The following is a 23,021-nucleotide window of genomic DNA, read 5'->3' as shown; positions in this document are numbered from 1 at the left end:
CAGCTCACCTGGTGTTTACTTAACAACAACTCACCTGGTGTTTACTTAACTGCAACTCACCTGGTGTTTACTTAACAACAACTCACCTAGTCTTTACTTAACAGCAACTCACCTGGTGTTTACTTAACAACAACTCACCTGGTGTTTACTTAACAACATCACACCTGCTGTTTACTTAACAACATCACACCTGGTGTTTACTTAACAGCAACTCACCTGGTGTTTACTTAACAACATCACACCTGGTGTTTAATTAACAGCAACTCACCTGGTGTTTACTTAACATCACATTTGGTGTTTACTTAATAGCAATCACCTGGTGTTTACTTAACTCCAACTCACCTGGTGTTTACTGAACAACAACTCACCTGGTCTTTACGTAACAGCAACTCACCAGGTGTTTAATTAACAACATCACATTTGGTGTTTATGTAACAGAAACTCACCTGGTGTTTACTTAACAACGTTACACTTTGTGTCTACTGAACAACAACTCACCTGGTGTTTACTTAACAGCAACTCACCTGGTGTTTACTTAACAGCAACTCACCTGGTGTTTACTTAACAGCAATTCACCTGGTGCTTACTTAACAACAACTCACCTGGTGTTTAATTAACAACAACTCATCTGGTGCTTACTTAACAACAACTCACCTGGTGTTTACTTAACAACAACTCACCTGGTGTTTAATTAACAACAACTCACCTGGTGTTTACTTAACAGCAACTCACCTGGTGCTTACTTAACAGCAATTCACCTGGTGTTTACTTAACAGCAACTCACCTGGTGTTTACTTAACAGCAATTCACCTGGTGTTTACTTAACAGCAACTCACCTGGTGTTTACTTAACAGCAACTCACCTGGTGTTTACTTAGCAACATCATACTTGGTGTTCACTTAACTCTAACTCTCCTGGTATTTACTTAACTGCAATTCACCTGGTGTTTACTTAACAACAAATCACCTGGTGTTTACTTAACAGCAACTCACCTGGTGTTTACTTAACAGCAACTCACCAGGTGTTTACTTAACAACATCATACTTGGTGTTCACTTAACTCTAATTCACCTAGTGTTCACTTAACTCTAACTCACCTGGTGTTTACTTAACAACAACTCACCAGGTGTTTACTTAACAACATCACACTTGGCGTTTACTTAACAACTGACCTGGTGTTTACTTAACTCCAACTCACCTGCTATTTACTTAGCAGCAGCTCAGCTGGTGTTTACTTAACAACAGCTCACCTGGCGTTTACTTAACAGCAACTCACCTTGTGTTTACTTAACAACAACTCACCTGGTGTTTACTTAACAACAACTCACCTGGTGTTTACTTAACAGCAGCTCACCTGGTGTTTACTTAACAACAACTCACCTGGTGTTGACTTAACTCCAACTCACCTGGTGTTTGCTTAACAACAACTCACCTGGTGTTGACTCAACTCCAACTCATCTGGTGTTTACTTAACTCCAACTCACCTGGTGTTTACTTAACTCCAACTCACCTGGTGTTGACTCAACTGCAATTGGATTTATGCCCTCGAGAGATGCATACCTCCACATTCATATTCCTGGCCTTATAATAACAATACACCCTCTAATACACCATGAGCTGCAGCGCGGGAGATTTGCCGGTGTCCGTGATATATAGAAACATTCGATGGTGCATGTGCTTTATTCCCACCTCCACCTTTTAAATTCCTCGAGAATGATGATAGAGTGAGATGAAGGAAATTGGCAAATGAATTGCAATAAGTGTGAGATGGTTCATTTTGGTAGGAAGAATAAATAGGCCACGTACCCCTTGGAAAATAAGTCTAAATGGGGGACAGAAGCCGAGAGGTCTGGAGGTCCTTTTGCAGAAATCATTCAGAGTAGCGACGCAGGTTAAAAAGGCCAAAATTAAAAGCAAACCAGGCACGGGGGTTCATTTCTAGAGGGATAGAATTGAAAAGCAGACATGTGAAGTTAAACGTGTGTAGAACCTTGGTTAGACCACACTTGAAGCACTGTGCACAGTTCCGGTCTGGTTAGACCACACTTGGAGCACTGTGCACAGTTCTGGTCTGGTTAGACCACACTTGGAGCACTGTGCACAGTTCCGGTCTGGTTAGATCACACTTGGACCACTGTGCACAGTTCTGGTCTGGTTAGACCACACTTGGAGCACTGTGCACAGTTCTGGTCTGGTTAGACCACACTTGGGGCACTGTGCACAGTTCTGGTCTGGTTAGACCACACTTGGACCTCTGTGCACAGTTCTGGTCTGGTTAGACCACACTTGGAGCACTGCGCACAGTTTTGGTCTGGTTAGACCACACTTGGAGCACTGTGCACAGTTCCGGTCTGGGTAGACCACACTTGGAGCACTGTGCACAGTTCTGGTCTGGTTAGACCACACTTGGAGCACTGTGCACAGTTCTGGTTTGGTTAGACCACACTTGGAGCACTGTGCACAGTTCCGGTCTGGTTAGACCACACTTGGAGCACTGTGCACAGTTCTGGTCTGGTTAGACCACACTTGGAGCACTGTGCACTGTTCTGGTCTGGTTAGACCACACTTGGAGCACTGTGCACAGTTCTAGTCTGGTTAGACCACACTTGGAGCACTGTGCACAGTTCTGGTCTGGGTAGACCACACTTGGAGCACTGTGCACAGTTCTGGTCTGATTAGACCACACTTGGAGCACTGTGCACAGTTCTGGTCTGGTTAGACCACACTTGGAGCACTGTGCACAGTTCTGGTCTGGTTAGACCACACTTGGAGCACTGTGCACAGTTCTGGTCTGGTTAGACCACACTGGGAGCACTGTGCACAGTTCTGGTCTGGTTAGACCACACTTGGAGCACTGTGCACAGTTCTGGTCTGGTTAGACCACACTTGGAGCACTGTGCACAGTTCTGGTCTGGTTAGACCACACTTGGAGCACTGTGCACAGTTCTGGTCTGGTTAGACCACACTTGGAGCACTGTGCACAGTTCTGGTCTGGTTAGACCACACTTGGAGCACTGTGCACAGTTCTGGTCTGGTTAGACCACACTTGGAGCACTGTGCACAGTTCTGGTCTGGTTAGACCACACTTGGAGCACTGTGCACAGTTCTGGTCTGGTTAGACCACACTTGAAGCACTGTGCACAGTTCCGGTCTGGTTAGACCACACTTGGAGCACTGTGCACAGTTCTGGTCTGGTTAGACCACACTTGGAGCACTGTGCACAGTTCTGGTCTGGTTAGACCACACTTGGAGCACTGTGCACAGTTCTGGTCTGGTTAGACCACACTTGGAGCACTGTGCACAGTTCTGGTCTGGTTAGACCACACTTGGAGCACTGTGCACAGTTCTGGTCTGGTTAGACCACACTTGGAGCACTGTGCACAGTTCTGGTCTGGTTAGACCACCCTTGGAGCACTGTGCACAGTTCTGGTCTGGTTAGACCACACTTGGAGCACTGTGCACTGTTCCGGTCTGGTTAGACCACACTTGGAGCACTGTGCACAGTTCCGGTCTGGTTAGACCACAGTTGGAGCACTGTGCACAGTTCTGGTCTGGTTAGACCACACTTGGAGCACTGTGCACAGTTCTGGTCTGGTTAGACCACACTTGGAGCACTGTGCACAGTTCTGGTCTGGTTAGACCACACTTGGAGCACTGTGCACAGTTCTGGTCTGGTTAGACCACACTTGGAGCACTGTGCACAGTTCTGGTCTGGTTAGACCACCCTTGGAGCACTGTGCACAGTTCTGGTCTGGTTAGACCACACTTGGAGCACTGTGCACTGTTCCGGTCTGGTTAGACCACACTTGGAGCACTGTGCACAGTTCCAGTCTGGTTAGACCACAGTTGGAGCACTGTGCACAGTTCTGGCCTGGTTAGACCACACTTGGAGCACTGTGCACAGTTCTGGTCTGGTTAGACCACACTGGGAGCACTGTGCACAGTTCTGGTCTGGTTAGACCACACTTGGAGCACTGTGCACAGTTCTGGTCTGGTTAGACCACACTTGGAGCACTGTGCACAGTTCTGGTCTGGTTAGACCACACTTGGAGCACTGTGCACAGTTCTGGTCTGGTTAGACCACACTTGGAGCACTGTGCACTGTTCCGGTCTGGTTAGACCACACTTGGAGCACTGTGCACAGTTCCGGTCTGGTTAGACCACAGTTGGAGCACTGTGCACAGTTCTGGTCTGGTTAGACCACACTTGGAGCACTGTGCACAGTTCTGGTCTGGTTAGACCACACTTGGAGCACTGTGCACAGTTCTGGTCTGGTTAGACCACACTTGGAGCACTGTGCACAGTTCTGGTCTGGTTAGACCACACTTGGAGCACTGTGCACAGTTCTGGTCTGGTTAGACCACACTTGGAGCACTGTGCACAGTTCTGGTCTGGTTAGACCACACTTGGAGCACTGTGCACAGTTCTGGTCTGGTTAGACCACACTTGAAGCACTGTGCACAGTTCCGGTCTGGTTAGACCACACTTGGAGCACTGTGCACAGTTCTGGTCTGGTTAGACCACACTTGGAGCACTGTGCACAGTTCTGGTCTGGTTAGACCACACTTGGAGCACTGTGCACAGTTCTGGTCTGGTTAGACCACACTTGGAGCACTGTGCACAGTTCTGGTCTGGTTAGACCACACTTGGAGCACTGTGCACAGTTCTGGTCTGGTTAGACCACCCTTGGAGCACTGTGCACAGTTCTGGTCTGGTTAGACCACACTTGGAGCACTGTGCACTGTTCCGGTCTGGTTAGACCACACTTGGAGCACTGTGCACAGTTCCAGTCTGGTTAGACCACAGTTGGAGCACTGTGCACAGTTCTGGTCTGGTTAGACCACACTTGGAGCACTGTGCACAGTTCTGGTCTGGTTAGACCACACTGGGAGCACTGTGCACAGTTCCGGTCTGGTTAGACCACACTTGGAGCACTGTGCACAGTTCTGGTCTGGTTAGACCACACTGGGAGCACTGTGCACAGTTCCGGTCTGGTTAGACCACACTTGGAGCACTGTGCACAGTTCTGGTCTGGTTAGACCACACTTGGAGCACTGTGCACAGTTCTGGTCTGGTTAGACCACACTTGGAGCACTGTGCACAGTTCTGGTCTGGTTAGACCACACTTGGAGCACTGTGCACAGTTCTGGTCTGGTTAGACCACACTTGGAGCACTGTGCACAGTTCTGGTCTGGTTAGACCACACTTGGAGCACTGTGCACAGTTCTGGTCTGGTTAGACCACCCTTGGAGCACTGTGCACAGTTCTGGTCTGGTTAGACCACACTTGGAGCACTGTGCACTGTTCCGGTCTGGTTAGACCACACTTGGAGCACTGTGCACAGTTCCAGTCTGGTTAGACCACAGTTGGAGCACTGTGCACAGTTCTGCTCTGATTAGACCACACTTGGAGCACTGTGCACAGTTCTGGTCTGGTTAGACCACACTTGGAGCACTGTGCACAGTTCTGGTCTGGTTAGACCACACTTGAAGCACTGTGCACAGTTCCGGTCTGGTTAGACCACACTTGGAGCACTGTGCACAGTTCTGGTCTGGTTAGACCACACTTGGAGCACTGTGCACAGTTCTGGTCTGGTTAGACCACACTTGGAGCACTGTGCACAGTTCTGGTCTGGTTAGACCACACTTGGAGCACTGTGCACAGTTCTAGTCTGGTTAGACCACACTTGGAGCACTGTGCACAGTTCTGGTCTGGTTAGACCACACTTGGAGCACTGTGCACAGTTCTGGTCTGGTTAGACCACACTTGGAGCACCGTGCACAGTTCTGGTCTGGTTAGACCACACTTGGAGCACCGTGCACAGTTCTGGTCTGGTTAGACCACACTTGGAGCACTGTGCACAGTTCTGGTCTGGTTAGACCACACTTGGAGCACTGTGCACAGTTCTGGTCTGGTTAGACCACACTTGGAGCACTGTGCACAGTTCTGGTCTGGTTAGACCACACTTGGAGCACTGTGCACAGTTCTGGTCTGGTTAGACCACACTTGAAGCACTGTGCACAGTTCCGGTCTGGTTAGACCACACTTGGAGCACTGTGCACAGTTCCGGTCTGGTTAGACCACACTTGGAGCACTGTGCACAGTTCTGGTCTGGTTAGACCACACTTGGAGCACTGTGCACAGTTGTGGTCTGGTTAGACCACACTTGGAGCACTGTGCACAGTTCTGGTCTGGTTAGACCACACTTGGAGCACTGTGCACAGTTCTGGTCTGGTTAGACCACACTTGGAGCACTGTGCACAGTTCTGGTCTGGTTAGACCACACTTGGAGCACTGTGCACAGTTCTGGTCTGGTTAGACCACACTTGGAGCACTGTGCACAGTTCTGGTCTGGTTAGACCACACTTGGAGCACTGTGCACAGTTCCGGTCTGGTTAGACCACACTTGGAGCACTGTGCACAGTTCTGGTCTGGTTAGACCACACTTGGAGCACTGTGCACTGTTCTGGTCTGGTTAGACCACACTTGGAGCACTGTGCACAGTTCTAGTCTGGTTAGACCACACTTGGAGCACTGTGCACAGTTCTGGTCTGGTTAGACCACACTTGGAGCACTGTGCACAGTTCTGGTCTGGTTAGACCACACTTGGAGCACTGTGCACAGTTCTGGTCTGGTTAGACCACACTTGGAGCACTGTGCACAGTTCTGGTCTGGTTAGACCACACTTGGAGCACTGTGCACAGTTCTGGTCTGGTTAGACCACACTTGGAGCACTGTGCACAGTTCTGGTCTGGTTAGACCACACTTGGAGCACTGTGCACAGTTCTGGTCTGGTTAGACCACACTGGGAGCACTGTGCACAGTTCTGGTCTGGTTAGACCACACTTGGAGCACTGTGCACAGTTCTGGTCTGGTTAGACCACACTTGGAGCACTGTGCACAGTTCTGGTCTGGTTAGACCACACTGGGAGCACTGTGCACAGTTCTGGTCTGGTTAGACCACATTGGGAGCACTGTGCACAGTTCTGGTCTGGTTAGACCACACTTGGAGCACTGTGCACAGTTCTGGTCTGGTTAGACCACACTGGGAGCACTGTGCACAGTTCTGGTCTGGTTAGACCACACTTGGAGCACTGTGCACAGTTCTGGTCTGGTTAGACCACACTTGGAGCACTGTGCACAGTTCTGGTCTGGTTAGACCACACTTAGAGCACTGTGCACAGTTCTGGTCTGGTTAGACCACACTTGGAGCACTGTGCACAGTTCTGGTCTCCATATTATAAAAGGATATAGAGAAGGTGTAAAAAAGATTTACAAGGGTGATACCAGAACAGAGAGGTTACACCTATCAGGAAAGATTGAAAAGACTGGGGCTGCTTTCTCTAGAAAAGGGAAGGCTGAGGGGCGACCTGATCGAGGTCTGTAAGATTATGAAAGGTTTCGATAGGGTCGAGGTAGGGAAGACGTTTCCAGTTGTAGGCGAGACCAGAACTAGGGACCATCAATATAAGACAGTCACTAATAAATCCAATGGGGAATTCAGGAGAAACTTCTTTCCCCAGAGAGTGGTGAGAATGTGGAACTCGCTGCCACAGGGAGTGGTTGAGGCGAATAACAGAGATACATTTAAGGGGAAGCTGGATAAACACATGAGGGAGAAAGGAATAGAGGGATATGCTGAGAGGGTGAGATGAAGTAGGGTGGGTGGAGGCTCGTGTGGAGCAGAAACTCCGGCATGGCGCAGTTTCCATGCTATACATTCCATGCGATTCCATGCAGAGTAGGGGAAGGGGGTTCGAAGGCGAACCCGGGTGTGATTTTGACCTGGTGAGACCGCATCTTGAGTATTGTGTGCAGTTTTGGTCACCTTATCTGAGGAAGGATGTTCTTGCCCATGGAGGGAGTGCAGCGAAGATTCACCAGACTGATACCTGGGACGGCAGGAATGACGTATGAGGAGAGATTGGGACGATTGGGCTTGTACTCGCTGGAGTTTAGAAGAATGAGAGGGGATCTCATCGAAACTTATAAAATTCTGGCAGGACTGGACAGACTAGATGCAGGGAGGATGTTCCCGATGGTCGGGGAGCCCAGAACCAGGGGTCACAGTCTAAGGATAAGGGGTAAGCCTTTCAGGACAGAAATAAGGAGGAATTTCTTCACCCAGAGAGTGGTGAACCTGTGGAATTCTCTACCACAGAAGGCAGTAGAGGCCAATACATTAAATATACTTAAGAAGGAGTTGGATATATTTCTTAAGGCTAAAGGGATCAAGGGATATTGGGAGAAAGCAGGGACAGGGTACTGAATTTGGATGATCAGCCATGATCGCATTGAATGGCGGAGCAGGCTCGAGGGACCGAATGGCCTACTCCTGCTCCTATCTTCTATGTTTCTATGTGATGATGGCTTTGGTGCCTCAGTCGTTGGGTAACTTATCTTCCGCCCTCTCCCCTCCCCACCCCCCAACCCACCGCAGGGCACCAACATCGCGGCTGGAAAAGCCACGGGCGTGGTGGTGGCCACTGGCGTCAGCACTGAGATCGGCAAGATCCGCGACCAGATGGTGGCCACAGAGCAGGAAAAGACGCCCCTGCAGCAGAAGCTGGACCAGTTCGGCGAGCAGCTGTCGAAGGTCATCTCCCTCATCTGCGTGGCCGTGTGGCTCATCAACATCGGTCACTTCAATGACCCAGTCCACGGGGGCTCCTGGATCCGAGGCGCGGTCTACTACTTCAAGATCGCCGTGGCCCTGGCTGTGGCTGCCATCCCAGAAGGTCAGCCCCTCCATCAAACTCCAGTGCGATTTGGACAGGTTGGGCGATTGGGCAAAAGCATGGCAAATGCAATATAATGTGGATAAATGCGAGGTTGGAAAAATTTTTGACGATGTAACTGGTAAAATAGATAAGGGAGAACCAGTGGATGTGGTGTATTTGGACTTTCAGAAGGCTTTCGATCAGGTCCCACATAAGAGATTAGCGTGTAAAGTTAAGGCACATGGGATTGGGGGCAAGGTACTGACTTGGATAGAGAACTGGTTGGCAGACAGAAAGCAAAGAGTTGGAATAAACGGGTCTTTTTCCGAGTGGCAGGCAGTGACTAGTGGGGTACCGCAGGGATCGGTCCTAGGACCCCAGCTATTCACAATATATATTAATGATCTAGACAAGGGAACTAGATGTAATATCTCCAAATTTGCAGACGACACAAAGCTGGGTGGGCGTGTATGCTGTGAGGAGGATGCCGAGAAACTCCAGGATGATTTGGACAGGTTGGGTGATTGGGCAGAAGCATGGCAGATGCAGTATAATGTGGATAAATGCGAGGTTGTCCACTTTGGTGGCAAAAACAGGAAGGCAGATTATTATCTGAACGGCAATAGATTGGGAGAAGGGGAAGTGCAACGAGACCTGGGTGTCCTTGTGCACCAGTCGCTGAAGGTAAGCATGCAGGTGCAGCAGGCGGTTAAGAAGGCAAATGGTATGTTGGCCTTGATAGCGAGAGGGTTCGAGTACAGGAGCAAGGATGTCTTGCTGCAGTTGTACAGGGCCTTGGTGAGACCGCACCTTGAGTATTGTGTGCAGTTTTGGTCGCCTTGTCTGAGGAAGGATGTTCTTGCCATGGAGGGAGTTCAGCGAAGATTCACCAGACTGATACCTGGGATGGCAGGAATGACGTATGAGGAGAGATTGGGTCGATTGGGCTTATATTCACTGGAGTTTAGAAGAATGAGAGGGGATCTCATTGAAACTTATAAAATTCTAACAGGACTAGACAGACTGGATGCAGGAAGGATGTTCCCGATGGCGGGGGAGTCCAGAACCAGGGGTCACAGTCTAAGGATAAGGGGTAAGCCATTTAGGACAGAGATGAGGAGGAATTTATTCACCCAGAGAGTGGTGAACCTGTGGAATTCTCTACCACACAGGGCAGTTGAGGCCAAATCATTAAATATATTCAAGAAGGAGTTTGATATATTTCTTAAGGCTAAAGGGATCAAGGGATATGGGGAGAAAGCAGGGACAGGGTACTGAGTTTGGATGATCAGCCATGATCGCATTGAATGGCGGAGCAGGCTCGAGGGGCCGAATGGCCTACTCCTGCTCCTGTCTTCTATGTTTCTAAACATCTCGGGGCGGAGGTGGGATTTAGTAGGTTGGCGCAGCGCAGTTAGCGCCTGGCGGCATGAGGGGGGGAGCTGATGGGGTGCCGCGGCTGGGCAAGTCCCACGCCGCACGGCAAATTCGCCTGGATCCCATTCGCCATGCAGGCCAGGACGTCAGTGAGTGTGCAGCGCTCACTGGGCACCCGACCTGCAAACTTCAGTGGCGCCGCCACCCCTTCCCCCCTCCCCATTACCGCCTCGCGCCGACAGGGAGCGGAGGCGTTAACCAGCCGGCGGGCAGCCGGCGGGGAGCTACTTAAAGCGACGCGCCCCAGCTGTCGAGGAACCTCCGTTCCAAAGGCCGATTGTGGAGTGCAGGATGTAGCTGCATCCAAATAAAAGCTGCTTAGTCCCCGGAGTGTTGCGGGCCACCGAAGGGTTTTTGCATTTTATCCGACAGCATGTTGACGTTCTGCACACCCCGAATCATTGGAGGCTGGTGTGCGGAATCCAAAGACCCTCCCCTGCGAAGCCTCTGCCCCAATGCTTGCTCCCGATCGCACAACACCTTAGATTTGTTATCACTTGAAGCGTAACGCCACTCACCTACGCCATTAGCACCTGATTTAACGCTCCCCTGCATACTTCGCGCGCTGAGGCTGAATTTAGCGGGCAGCGAGATTAATTAGACTTTCAACGTCCCGAAAGTTAGGGCCGCGACTGAATTTATCCCCACTTCGCTCTCTCATTCCATCAAACATCTTCGCTCTCTCAATTCAATTCAATTCAATTCAAATCGCTTTATTGGCATGATGACAAGGTACATCTTATGTTGCCAAAGCATCGAAAAAACATTCATGGTTGTACACATAAATACAGATCTATCCATACAGTGTATAAACAGATATATCCCTGAGTGTATAAATATACATTCATATAATTTGTATATACTCTTTTCTTATATTTAGTGGTTGTCCCTCTGTTTATGGCAAGCTGTAACATAGTGTGCCGCTAAGGTTACACAATTTCTTTCTTCCCCTAGTAGGTATGGGAGTTTTTGGTCGTCATTCAAATTTCTGAATTCAGGGCATATTTTTGTGAATTTTGGGTAGAAATTCTCCCTTATGCCCTGATATTTTCTACAAGCTGTGAGGAAGTGCATCTCTGTCTCCACCACCCCCTGACTGCAGTGAGAGCATATCCTGTCCTCTGTCTCTCTCTCTCTTCCACCCCCCCAGTCTCTCTCTCTCTTCCACCCCCCCAGTCTCTCTCTCTCTTCCACCCCCCCAGTCTCTCTCTCTCTTCCACCCCCCAGTCTCTCTCTCTCTTCCACCCCCCAGTCTCTCTCTCTCTTCCACCCCCCCAGTCTCTCTCTCTCTTCCACCCCCCAGTCTCTCTCTCTCTTCCACCCCCCAGTCTCTCTCTCTCTTCCACCCCCCCAGTCTCTCTCTCTCTTCCACCCCCCAGTCTCTCTCTCTCTTCCACCCCCCCAGTCTCTCTCTCTCTTCCCCCTCCCAGTCTCTCTCTCTCTTCCACCCCCCCAGTCTCTCTCTCTCTTCCCCCCAGTCTCTCTCTCTCTCTTCCCCCCCAGTCTCTCTCTCTCTTCCCCCTCCCAGTCTCTCTCTCTTCCACCCCCCCAGTCTCTCTCTCTCTTCCACCCCCCCAGTCTCTCTCTCTCTTCCCCCCCAGTCTCTCTCTCTCTCTCTTCCCCCCCCAGTCTCTCTCTCTCTTCCACCCCCCCAGTCTCTCTCTCTCTTCCCCCCCAGTCTCTCTCTCTCTTCCACCCTCCCAGTCTCTCTCTCTCTTCCACCCCCCCTGTCTCTCTCTCTCTTCCACCCCCCCTGTCTCTCTCTCTCTTCCACCCCCCCAGTCTCTCTCTCTTCCCCCCCCCAGTCTCTCTCTCTCTTCCACACCCCCAGTCTCTCTCTCTCTTCCCCCCCAGTCTCTCTCTCTCTTCCACCCCCCCAGTCTCTCTCTCTCTTCCCCCCCCCAGTCTCTCTCTCTCTTCCACCCTCCCAGTCTCTCTCTCTCTTCCACCCCCCAGTCTCTCTCTCTCTTCCACCCTCCCAGTCTCTCTCTCTCTTCCACCCTCCCAGTCTCTCTCTCTCTTCCACCCCCCCAGTCTCTCTCTCTCTTCCACCCCCCCAGTCTCTCTCTCTCTTCCACCCCCCCAGTCTCTCTCTCTCTTCCACCCTCCCAGTCTCTCTCTCTCTTCCACCCCCCCAGTCTCTCTCTCTCTTCCACCCTCCCAGTCTCTCTCTCTCTTCCACCCCCCCAGTCTCTCTCTCTCTTCCACCCTCCCAGTCTCTCTCTCTCTTCCACCCCCCCAGTCTCTCTCTCTCTTCCCCCCCCAGTCTCTCTCTCTCTTCCACCCCCCCAGTCTCTCTCTCTCTTCCCCCCCAGTCTCTCTCTCTCTTCCACCCTCCCAGTCTCTCTCTCTCTTCCACCCCCCCAGTCTCTCTCTCTCTTCCCCCCCAGTCTCTCTCTCTCTTCCACCCCCCCAGTCTCTCTCTCTCTTCCCCCCCCAGTCTCTCTCTCTCTTCCACCCCCCCAGTCTCTCTCTCTCTTCCCCCCCAGTCTCTCTCTCTCTTCCCCCCAGTCTCTCTCTCTCTTCCACCCCCCGTCTCTCTCTCTCTCGTCCCTCCCAGTCTCTCTCTCTCTTCCCCCCCCAGTCTCTCTCTCTCTTCCACCCCGTCACTCTCTCTCTCGTCCCTCCCAGTCTCTCTCTCTCTTCCCCCCCCAGTCTCTCTCTCTCTTCCCCCCCAGTCTCTCTCTCTCTTCCACCCCCCGTCTCTCTCTCTTCCACCCCCCAGTCTCTCTCTCTCTTCCCCCCCAGTCTCTGTCTCTCTTCCCCCTCCCAGTCTCTCTCTCTCTCCCTTCCCCCCCAGTCTCTCTCTCTCTTCCCCCTCCCAGTCTCTCTCTCTCTTCCCCCCCGTCTCCCTCTCTGTTCCCCCCCAGTCTCTCTCTCTCTTCCCCCCCAGTCTTTCTCTCTCTTCCCCCCCAGTCTCTCTCTCTCTTCCCCCTCCCAGTCTCTCTCTCTCTTCCCCCCAGTCTCTCTCTCTCTTCCCCCCCAGTCTCTCTCTCTCTTCCCCCCCAGTCGCTCTCCCTCTTCCCCCCCCAGTCTCTCTCTCTCTTCCCCCCCAGTCGCTCTCCCTCTTCCCCCCCAGTCTCTCTCTCTCTTCCCCCCGTCTCTCTCTCTCTTTCCCCCCGTCTCTCTCTCTCTTCCCCCCCCGTCTCTCTCTTTCTTCCATCCCAGTCTCTCTCTCTCTTCCCCCCAGTCGCTCTCCCTCTTCCCCCCCAGTCTCTCTCTCTCTTCCCCCCGTCTCTCTCTCTCTTCCCCCCCAGTCTCTCTCTCTCTTCCCCCTCCCAGTCTCTCTCTCTTCCCCCCCAGTCTCTCTCTCTCTTCCCCCTCCCAGTCTCTCTCTCTTCTCCCCCCCAGTCTCTCTCTCTCTTCCCCCCCAGTCTCTCTCTCTCTTCCCCCTCCCAGTCTCTCTCTCTCTTCCCCCCAGTCTCTCTCTCTCTTCCCCCCGTCTCTCTCTCTCTCTTCCCCCCCCCCAGTCTCTCTCTCTCTTCCCCTCCCAGTCTCTCTCTCTCTTCCCCCCAGTCTCTCTCTCTCTTCCACCCCCCAGTCTCTCTCTCTCTTCCCCTCCCAGTCTCTCTCTCCCTTCCCCCCCAGTCTCTCTCTCTCTTCCCCCCCAGTCTCTCTCTCTCTTCCCCCCGTCTCTCTGTCTCTTCCCCCCCGTCTCTCTCTCCCTTCCCCCCCAGTCGCTCTCTCTCTTCCCCCCCCAGTCTCTCTCTCTCTTCCCCCCAGTCTCTCTCTCTCTTCCCCCCCAGTCGCTCTCTCTCTTCCCCCCCAGTCTCTCTCTCTCTTCCCCCCAGTCTCTCTCTCTCTTCCCCCCCAGTCGCTCTCTCTCTACCCCCCCAGTCTCTCTCTCTCTCTCTTCCCCCCCAGTCTCTCTCTCTCTTCCCCCCAGTCTCTCTCTCTCTTCCCCCCGTCTCTCTCTCTCTTCCCCCCCGTCTCTCTCTCTCTTCCCCCTCCCAGTCTCTCTCGCTCTCCCTTCCCCCCCCAGTCTCTCTCTCTCTTCCCCCCCAGTCGCTCTCTCTCTTCCCCCCCAGTCTCTCTCTCTCTTCCCCCCCAGTCGCTCTCTCTCTTCCCCCCCAGTCTCTCTCTCTCTCTCTTCCCCCCCAGTCTCTCTCTCTCTTCCCCTCCAGTCTCTCTCTCTCTTCCCCCCGTCTCTCTCTCTCTCTTCCCCCCCAGTCTCTCTCTCTCTTCCCCCTCCCAGTCTCTCTCGCTCTCCCTTCCCCCCCCAGTCTCTCTCTCTCTTCCCCCCAGTCGCTCTCTCTCTTCCCCACCAGTCTCTCTCTCTCTTCCCCCCCAGTCTCTCTCTCTCTTCCCCCCCAGTCTCTCTCTCTCTTCCCCCAGTCTCTCTCTCTCTTCCCCCCCAGTCTCTCTCTCTCTTGCCCCGTCTCTCTCTCTCTTCCCCCTCCCAGTCTCTCTCTCTCTTCCCCCCCGTCTCTCTTTCTCTCCCTTCCCCCCCAGTCTCTCTCTCTCTCCCTTCCCCCCCAGTCTCTCTCTCTCTCCCCCCCCAGTCTCTCTCTCTTCTACCCCCAGTCTCTCTCTCTCTTCCCCCCCCAGTCTCTCTCTCTCTTCCCCCCAGTCTCTCTCTCTCTTCCCCCCCAGTCTCTCTCTCTCTTCCACCCCCAGTCTCTCTCTCTCTTCCCCCTCCCAGTCTCTCTCTCTCTTCCCCCCCAGTCTCTCTCTCTCTTCCCCCCCCAGTCTCTCTCTCCCTTCCCCCCAGTCTCCCTCTCTCTTCCCCCCCAGTCTCTCTCTCTCTTCCACCCACCAGTCTCTCTCTCTCTTCCCCCCAGTCTCTCTCTCTCTCTTCCCCCCCCAGTCTCTCTCTCTCTTCCCCCTCCCAGTCTCTCTCTCTCTTCCCCCCCCAGTCTCTCTCTCTCTTCCCCCCCAGTCTCTCTCTGTTCCCCCCCCAGTCTCTCTCTCTCTTCCCCCCATCTCTCTCTCTCTTCCCCCCGTCTCTCTCTCTCTTCCCCCCCGTCTCTCTCTCTGTTCCCCCCCCAGTCTCTCTCTCTTCCCCCCCAGTCTCTCTTTCTCTTCCCCCCGTCTCTCTCTCTCTGCCCCCCGTCTCTCTCTCTCTTCCCCCCAGTCTCTCTCTCTCTTCCCCCCCCCAGTCTCTCTCTCTCTTCCCCCCCAGTCTCTCTCTCTCTTCCCCCCAGTCTCTCTCTCTCTTCCCCCGTCTCTCTCTCTCTTCCCCCCCCAGTCTCTCTCTCTCTTCCCCCCCCCGTCTCTCTCTCTCTTCCCCCCCAGTCTCTCTCTCTCTTCCCCCCCAGTCTCTCTCTCTCTTCCCCCCGTCTCTCTCTCTCTTCCCCCCCCAGTCTCTCTCTCTCTTCCCCCCCGTCTCTCTCTCTCTTCCCCCCCAGTCTCTCTCTCTCTTCCCCCCAGTCTCTCTCAATCTTCCCCCCGTCTCCCTCTCTCTTCCCCCCCAGTCTCTCTCTCTCTTACCCCCGTCTCTCTCTCTCTTCCCCCCCCAGTCTCTCTCTCCCTTCCCCCCCCCAGTCTCTCTCTCTCTTCCCCCCCAGTCTCTCTCTCTCTTCCCCCCCAGTCTCTCTCTCTCTTCCCCCCCAGTCTCTCTCTCTTCCCCCCCAGTCTCTCTCTCTTCTCCCCCCCGTCTCTCTCTCTCTTCCCCCCCCAGTCTCTCTCTCTGTTCCCCCCAGTCTCTCTCTCTCTTCCCCCCCCCCCAGTCTCTCTCTCTCTTCCCCCCCCAGCCTCTCTCTCTCTTCCCCCCCCAGTCTCTCTCTCTCTCTACCCCCCCCCGGTCTCTCTCTCTCTTCCCCCCGTCCCTCTCTCTCTTCCCCCCCAGTCTCTCTCTCTCTCTTCCCCCCAGTCTCTCTCTCGCTTCCCCCCCAGTCTCTCTCTCTCTTCCCCCCCAGTCTCTCTCTCTCTCTTCCCCCCCAGTCTTTCTCTCTCCCTTCCCCCCCAGTCTCTCTCTCTCTTCCCCCCCAGTCTCTCTCTCTGTCTTCCCCCCCGTCTCTCTCTCTCTTCCCCCCAGTCTCTCTCTCTCTTCCCCCCCCAGTCTCTCTCTCTCTTCCCCCCCAGTCTCTCTCTCTCTTCCCCCCCAGTCTCTCTCTCTTCCCTCCCAGTCTCTCTCTCTCTTCCCCCCCCCAGTCTCTCTCTCTCTTCCCCCCCAGTCTCTCTCTCTCTTCCCCCCAGTCTCTCTCTGTTCCCCCCCGTCTCTCTCTGTTCCCCCCCAGTCTCTCTCTCTTCCCTCCCAGTCTCTCTCTCTCTTCCCCCCAGTCTCTCTCTCTCTTCCCCCCCAGTCTCTCTCTCTCTTCCCCCCCAGTCTCTTTCTCTCTTCCCCCCCAGTCTCTCTCTCTTCCCCCCCAGTCTCTCTCTCTCTTCCCCCCCAGTCTCTCTCTCTCCCTTCCCCCTCCCAGTCTCTCTCTCTCTTCCCCTCCCCGTCTCTCTCTCTCTCTTCCCCCCCAGTCTCTCTCTCTCTTCCCCCCCAGTCTCTCTCTCTCTTCCCCCCCAGTCTCTCTCTCCCTTCCCCCCCAGTCTCTCTCTCTCTTCCCCCTCCCAGTCTCTCTCTCTCTTCCCCCCAGTCTCTCTCTCTCTTCCCCCTCCCAGTCTCTCTCTCTCTTCCCTCCCAGTCTCTCTCTCTTCCCCCCCAGTCTCTCTCTCTTCCCCCCCCCCAGTCTCTCTCTCTCTTCCCCCTCCCAGTCTCTCTCTCTGTTCCCCCCCCAGTCTCTCTCTCTCTCCTCCCCCCGCAGTCTCTCTCTCTCTTCCCTCCCAGTCTCTCTCTCTTCCCCCCCAGTCTCTCTCTCTCTCCCCCCCCCAGTCTCTCTCTCTCTTCCCCCCCAGTCTCTCTCTCTCTTCCCCCTCCCAGTCTGTCTCTCTCTTCCCCCCCAGTCTCTCTCTCTCTTCCCCCCCCAGTCTCTCTCTCCATCCAACACCTTCACACTCTCTCTCTCTCCCTCACACACCCTCACACTCTCTCTCTCCGTCACACACCCTCACACTCTCTCTCTCCCTCACACACCCTCACTCTCTCTCTCTCCCTCACACACCCTCACTCTCTCTCTCTCCCTCACACACCCTCACACTCTCTCTCTCCCTCACACACCCTCACACTCTCTCTCTCCCTCACACACCCTCACACTCTCTCTCTCTCACACACCCTCACACTCTCTCTCTCTCTCACACACCCTCACACTCTCTCTCTCCCTCACACACCCTCACACTCTCTCTCTCCCTCACACACCCTCACACTCTCTCTCTCTCCCTCACACACCCTCACACTCTCTCTCTCTCCCTCACACACCCTCACACTCTCTCTCTCCGTCACACACCCTCACACTCTCTCTCTCCCTCACACACCTTCACACTCTCTCTCTCTCTCACACACCCTCACACTCTCTCTCTCTCTCACACACCCTCACACTCTCTCTCTCTCCCTCACACACCCTCACACTCTCTCTCTCTCCCTCACACACCCTCACACTCTCTCTCTCTCCCTCACACACCCTCACACTCTCTCTCTCCCTCACACACCCTCACACTCTCTCTCTCCCTCACACACCCTCACACTCTCTCTCTCTCTCACACACCCTCACACTCTCTCTCTCCCTCACACACCCTCACACTCTCTCTCTCCCTCACACACCCTCACACTCTCTCTCTCTCTCTCACACACCTTCACACTCTCTCTCTCTCACACACCCTCACACACTCTCTCTCTCCCTCACACACCCTCACTCTCTCTCTCTCTCTCACACACCTTCACACTCTCTCTCTCCCTCACACACCTTCACACTCTCTGTCTCCCTCACACACCGTCACTCTCTCTCTCTCCCTCACACACCCTCACTCACTCTCTCTCTCCCTCACACACCGTCACACTCTCTCTCTCCCTCACACACCTTCACACTCTCTCTCTCTCCCTCACACACCCTCACACTCTCTCTCTCCCTCACACACCCTCACACTCTCTCTCTCCCTCACACACCCTCACACTCTCTCTCTCTCCCTCACACACCTTCACACTCTCTCTCTCCCTCACACACCTTCACACTCTCTCTCTCTCCCTCACACACCCTCACACTCTCTCTCTCCCTCACACACCCTCACACTCTCTCTCTCCCTCACACACCCTCACACTCTCTCCCTCACACACCTTCACACTCTCTCTCTCCATCAGACATCTTCACTCTCTCTCTCATAGAAACATAGAAACTAGGAGCAGGAGTAGGCCATTCGGCCCTTCGAGCCTGCTCCGCCATTCAACGAGATCATGGCTGATCATCCAAACCCTAGCACCCGGTCCCTACACCGACAGCCACCCCTCCCAAGCCCTATCCCCGTAACCCCACGTATTTAATCCCCCCTAACACTAAGGGTCAATTTTTATCATGGCCAATCAACCTAACCCGCACATCTTTGGACTGTGGGAGGAAACCGGAGCACCCGGAGAAAACCCACGCAAACACGGGGAGAATGTGCAAACTCCACACAGACAGTCTCCATCCAACATCTTCAGTCTCAAGCCTGTTTTAACATAAACAGACATAGACACATCGAAATGGATATAGAGAGTTAGAAAGAGATAGAGACAGAGATAGAGAATAACAAATCCAGTAGTTATACTCGGACAGGTAGACTGAGATAGAGAAAAAGGGAGAGTTAGAAAGAGATAGAGACAGAGATAGAGAATAACAAATCCAGTAGTTATACTCCGACAGGTAGACTGAGATAGAGAAAAAGGAAGCGATAGAGAGAGATATAGAGAGAGATAGAGATCAAATCAAATCAAATCAACTTTTATTGTCATTGTTAGTGCACAGGTGCAGTACAATGAAATGCAGGCTTGCGGCTCCCGAGAGTGTACATTTAGATTAAGACATTTAAACATTCAACATACATTTGGCTTGTAATATATTAACATAAATATGACCATAATAAAGTGCATTGGCAGATGAGCTGGCTTTAGAGTTTGTTTGTGGAGTTCAGTAGGATGATTAATAGATATATAATTAACAGATATATATTAGACAGACGGACGGACAGTGAGATAGATGTATGGATTGATGGTCAAAGGCAGAGAGACAGAAAGATAGAAAACGATTAGAAAGAGATAGATAGAGAGTTCGATGATTTACAGACAGACAGAGATAGAGAGACAGACAGACAGAAATAGAGGGAAACAGAGAGAGAGCAACAGAGAGAGAGACAGGAAGAAAGAGACAGCGAGAGAGGGGGGCAGATGGAGCCATCAGTTTAATGTCTTATCCAAACTACTGCCCTTCCAACAGTGCGGCGCTCCTTCAGTACTGCCCCTCCGACAGAGCGGCGCTCCCTCAGTACTGCCCCTCCGACAGTGCGGCGCTCCCTCAGTACTGCCCCTCCGACAGTGCTGCGCTCCCTCAGTACTGCCCCTCCGACAGTGCGGCACTCCCTCAGTACTGCCCCTCTGACAGTGCAGCGCTCCCTCAGTACTGCCCCTCCGACAGTGCGGCACTCCCTCAGTACTGCCCCTCCGACAGTGCGGCGCTCCCTCAGTACTGCCCCTCCGACAGTGCGGCACTCCCTCAGTACTGCCCCTCCGACAGTGCAGCGCTCCCTCAGTACTGCCCCTCCGACAGTGCGGCACTCCCTCAGTACTGCCCCTCCGACAGTGCAGCGCTCCCCCAGTACTGACCCTCCGACAGTGCGGCGCTCCCTCAGTACTGCCCCTCCGACAGTGCAGCGCTCCCTCAGTACTGCCCCTCCGACAGTGCGGCGCTCCCTCAGTACTGCCCCTCCGACAGTGCGGCGCTCCCTCAGTACTGCCCCTCCGACAGTGCGGCGCTCCCTCAGTACTGCCCCTCCGACAGTGCGGCGCTCCCTCAGTACTGCCCCTCCGACAGTGCGGCGCTCCCTCAGTACTGCCCCTCCGACAGAGCGGCACTCCCTCAGTACTGCCCCTCCGACAGTGCGGCGCTCCCTCAGTACAGCCCCTCAGACAGTGCGGCGCTCCCTCAGTACTGCCCCTCCGACAGTGCGGCACTCCCTCAGTACTGCCCTTCCGACAGTGCGGCGCTCCCTCAGTACCACCCCTCCGACAGTACGGCACTCCCTCAGTACTGCCCCTCCGACAGTGCGGCACTCCCTCAGTACTGCCCCTCCCACAGTGCGGCGCTCCCTCAGTACTGCCCATCCGACAGTACAGCATTCCCTCAGTACTGCCCATCCCACAGTGCGACACTCCCTCAGTACTGCCCCTCCGACAGTGCAGCACTCCCTCAGTACTGCCCCTCCGACAGTGCGGCACTCCCTCAGTACTGCACCGCTGACAGTGCGGCGCTCCCTCAGTACTGCCGCTCCGACAGTGCGGCGCTCCCTCAGTACTGCCCCTCCGACAGTGCAGCGCTCCCTCAGTACTGCCCCTCCGACAGTGCAGCACTCCCTCAGTACTGCCCCTTTGACAGTGTGGCGCTCCCTCAGTACTGCCCCTCCAACAGTGCAGCGCTCCGGGAGTGTCTCTGTTGTACGAGTTCGAACCCACCACCTCCTGACCCAGAGTTGGGTGGAGACAGAGAGCTGGCACCGACGCATCCAGTTAGACCACGTACTGTCCTGTAACCATGCCCTCCTCTCTCTCGCAGGATTGCCCGCCGTGATCACCACCTGCCTGGCCCTGGGTACCCGCCGTATGGCCAAGAAGAACGCCATCGTGAGGAGCCTGCCCTCCGTCGAGACTTTGGGCTGCACCTCAGTCATCTGCTCCGACAAGACCGGGACCTTGACTACCAACCAAATGTCCGTGTGCAAGGTCAGTCTCCCGAACTGCCCTGTGAATCTGATCCACCGCTCCTTTCAGATCACAGCAACTCACTGTGTAAAAAAACAAATTCTCCTCATCTCCCCCTCAGATTTTTTTGCTGATTATCTTAAATCTGTGTCCTCTGGTTACCGACCCTTCAGCCAGTTTCTCTTTATTTAGCCTTCATAATTATGAATACCTCTATCAAATCTCATCTTAACCTTCTCTGCTCTAAGGAGAACAACCCCAGCTTCACCAGTCTCTCCACATCACTGAAGTCCCTCATCCCCTGGTACTATTCTGGCCAATCTCCCCTTAACTTTCTCTGCTCTAAGGAGAACAACCCCAGCTTCTCCAGTCTCTCCACATCACTGAAGACCCTCATCCCCAGTACCATTCTGGTCAATCTCCCCTTGACCTTCTCTGCTCTAAGGAGAACAATCCCAGCTTCTCCAGTCTCTCCACATCACTGAAGTCCCTCATCCCCTGGTACTATTCTGGCCAATCTCCCCTTAACTTTCTCTGCTCTAAGGAGAACAACCCCAGCTTCTCCAGTAACTCCACGTAACTGAAGTCCCTCATCCCCAGTACCATTCTGGTCAATCTCCCCTTGACCTTCTCTGCTCTAAGGAGAACAATCCCAGCTTCTCCAGTCTCTCCACATCACTGAAGTCCCTCATCCCCTGGTACTATTCTGGCCAATCTCCCCTTAACTTTCTCTGCTCTAAGGAGAACAACCCCAGCTTCTCCAGTAACTCCACGTAACTGAAGTCCCTCATCCCCTGGTACCATTCTGGTCAATCTCCCCTTGACCTTCTCTGCTCTAAGGAGAACAATCCCAGCTTCTCCAGTCTCTCCACATCACTGAAGTCCCTCATCCCTGGAACCATTCTGGTCAATCTCCCCTTAACCTTCTCTGCTCTAAGGAGAACAATCTCAGCTTCTCCAGTCTCTCCACATCACTGAAGTCCCCCATCCCTGGAACCATTCTGGTCAATCTCTCCCTTAACCTTCTCTGCTCTAAGGAGAACAATCCCAGCTTCTCCAGTCTCTCCACATCACTGAAGTCCCTCATCCCTGGTACCATTCTGGTCAATCTCCCCTTAACCTTCTCTGCTCTAAGGAGAACAACCCCAGCTTCTCCAGTCTCTCCACATCACTGAAGTCCCTCATCCCTGGTACCATTCTGGTCAATCTCTCCCTTAACCTTCTCTGCTCTAAGGAGAACAACCCCAGCTTCTCCAGTCTCTCCACATCACTGAAGACCCTCATCCCTGGAATCATTCTGGTCAATCTCCCCTTAACCTTCTCTGCTCTAAGGAGAACAACCCCAGCTTCTCCAGTCTCTCCACATCACTGAAGTCCCTCATCCCTGGAACCATTCTGGTCAATCTCCCCTTAACCTTCTCTGCTCTAAGGAGAACAACCCCAGCTTCTCCAGTCTCTCCACATCACTGAAGTCCCTCATCCCCTGGTACCATTCCGATCAATCTCCCCTTAACCTTCTCTGCTCTAAGGAGAACAACCCCAGCTTCTCCAGTCTCTCCACATCACTGAAGTCCCTCATCCCTGGTACCATTCTGGTCAATCTCCCCTTAACCTTCTCTGCTCTAAGGAGAACAACCCCAGCTTCTCCAGTCTCTCCACATCACTGAAGACCCTCATCCCCGGTACCATTCTGGTCAATCTCCCCTTAACATTCTCTGCTCTAAGGAGAACAACCCCAGCTTCTCCAGTCTCTCCACATCACTGAAGTCCCTCATCCCCTGGTACCATTCCGATCAATCTCCCCTTACCTTTCTCTGCTCTAAGGAGAACAACCCCAGCTTCTCCAGTCTCTCCACATCACTGAAGTCCCTCATCCCTGGTACCATTCTGGTCAATCTCCCCTTAACCTTCTCTGCTCTAAGGAGAACAATCCCAGCTTCTCCAGTCTCTCCACATCACTGAAGCCCCTCATCCCTGGTACCATTCTGGTCAATCTCCCCTTAACCTTCTCTGCTGTAAGGAGAACAATCCCAGCTTCTCCAGTCTCTCCACATCACTGAAGTCCCTCATCCCTGGTACCATTCTGGTCAATCTCCCCTTAACATTCTCTGCTCTAAGGAGAACAACCCCAGCTTCTCCAGTCTCTCCACATCA

General features: G+C 53.5%; 1 protein-coding gene across 1 annotated transcript in view; it reads left to right on the top strand.

Moving 5' to 3' along the window:
- Positions 1–23,021, top strand: part of LOC147094590 (sarcoplasmic/endoplasmic reticulum calcium ATPase 1-like) — a 119,872-nt gene that overhangs the window by 68,487 nt on the left and 28,364 nt on the right. Inside the window, exons 8-9 of the mRNA XM_085974427.1 lie at positions 8,440–8,737; positions 20,722–20,888. Coding sequence (XP_085830553.1) covers positions 8,440–8,737; positions 20,722–20,888 — 465 coding nt within the window. The remainder of the gene's footprint in view (positions 1–8,439; positions 8,738–20,721; positions 20,889–23,021) is intronic.

The sequence above is a fragment of the Somniosus microcephalus genome, unplaced genomic scaffold, assembly GCF_052327205.1.
Source record: "Somniosus microcephalus isolate GS21.2 unplaced genomic scaffold, FLI_Smic_1.0 unresolved_chr1, whole genome shotgun sequence".
Taxonomy (NCBI): domain Eukaryota; kingdom Metazoa; phylum Chordata; class Chondrichthyes; order Squaliformes; family Somniosidae; genus Somniosus; species Somniosus microcephalus.
Note: the sequence above shows the minus strand (reverse complement) of the source record. Positions and strands in the feature narration are given on the sequence as shown.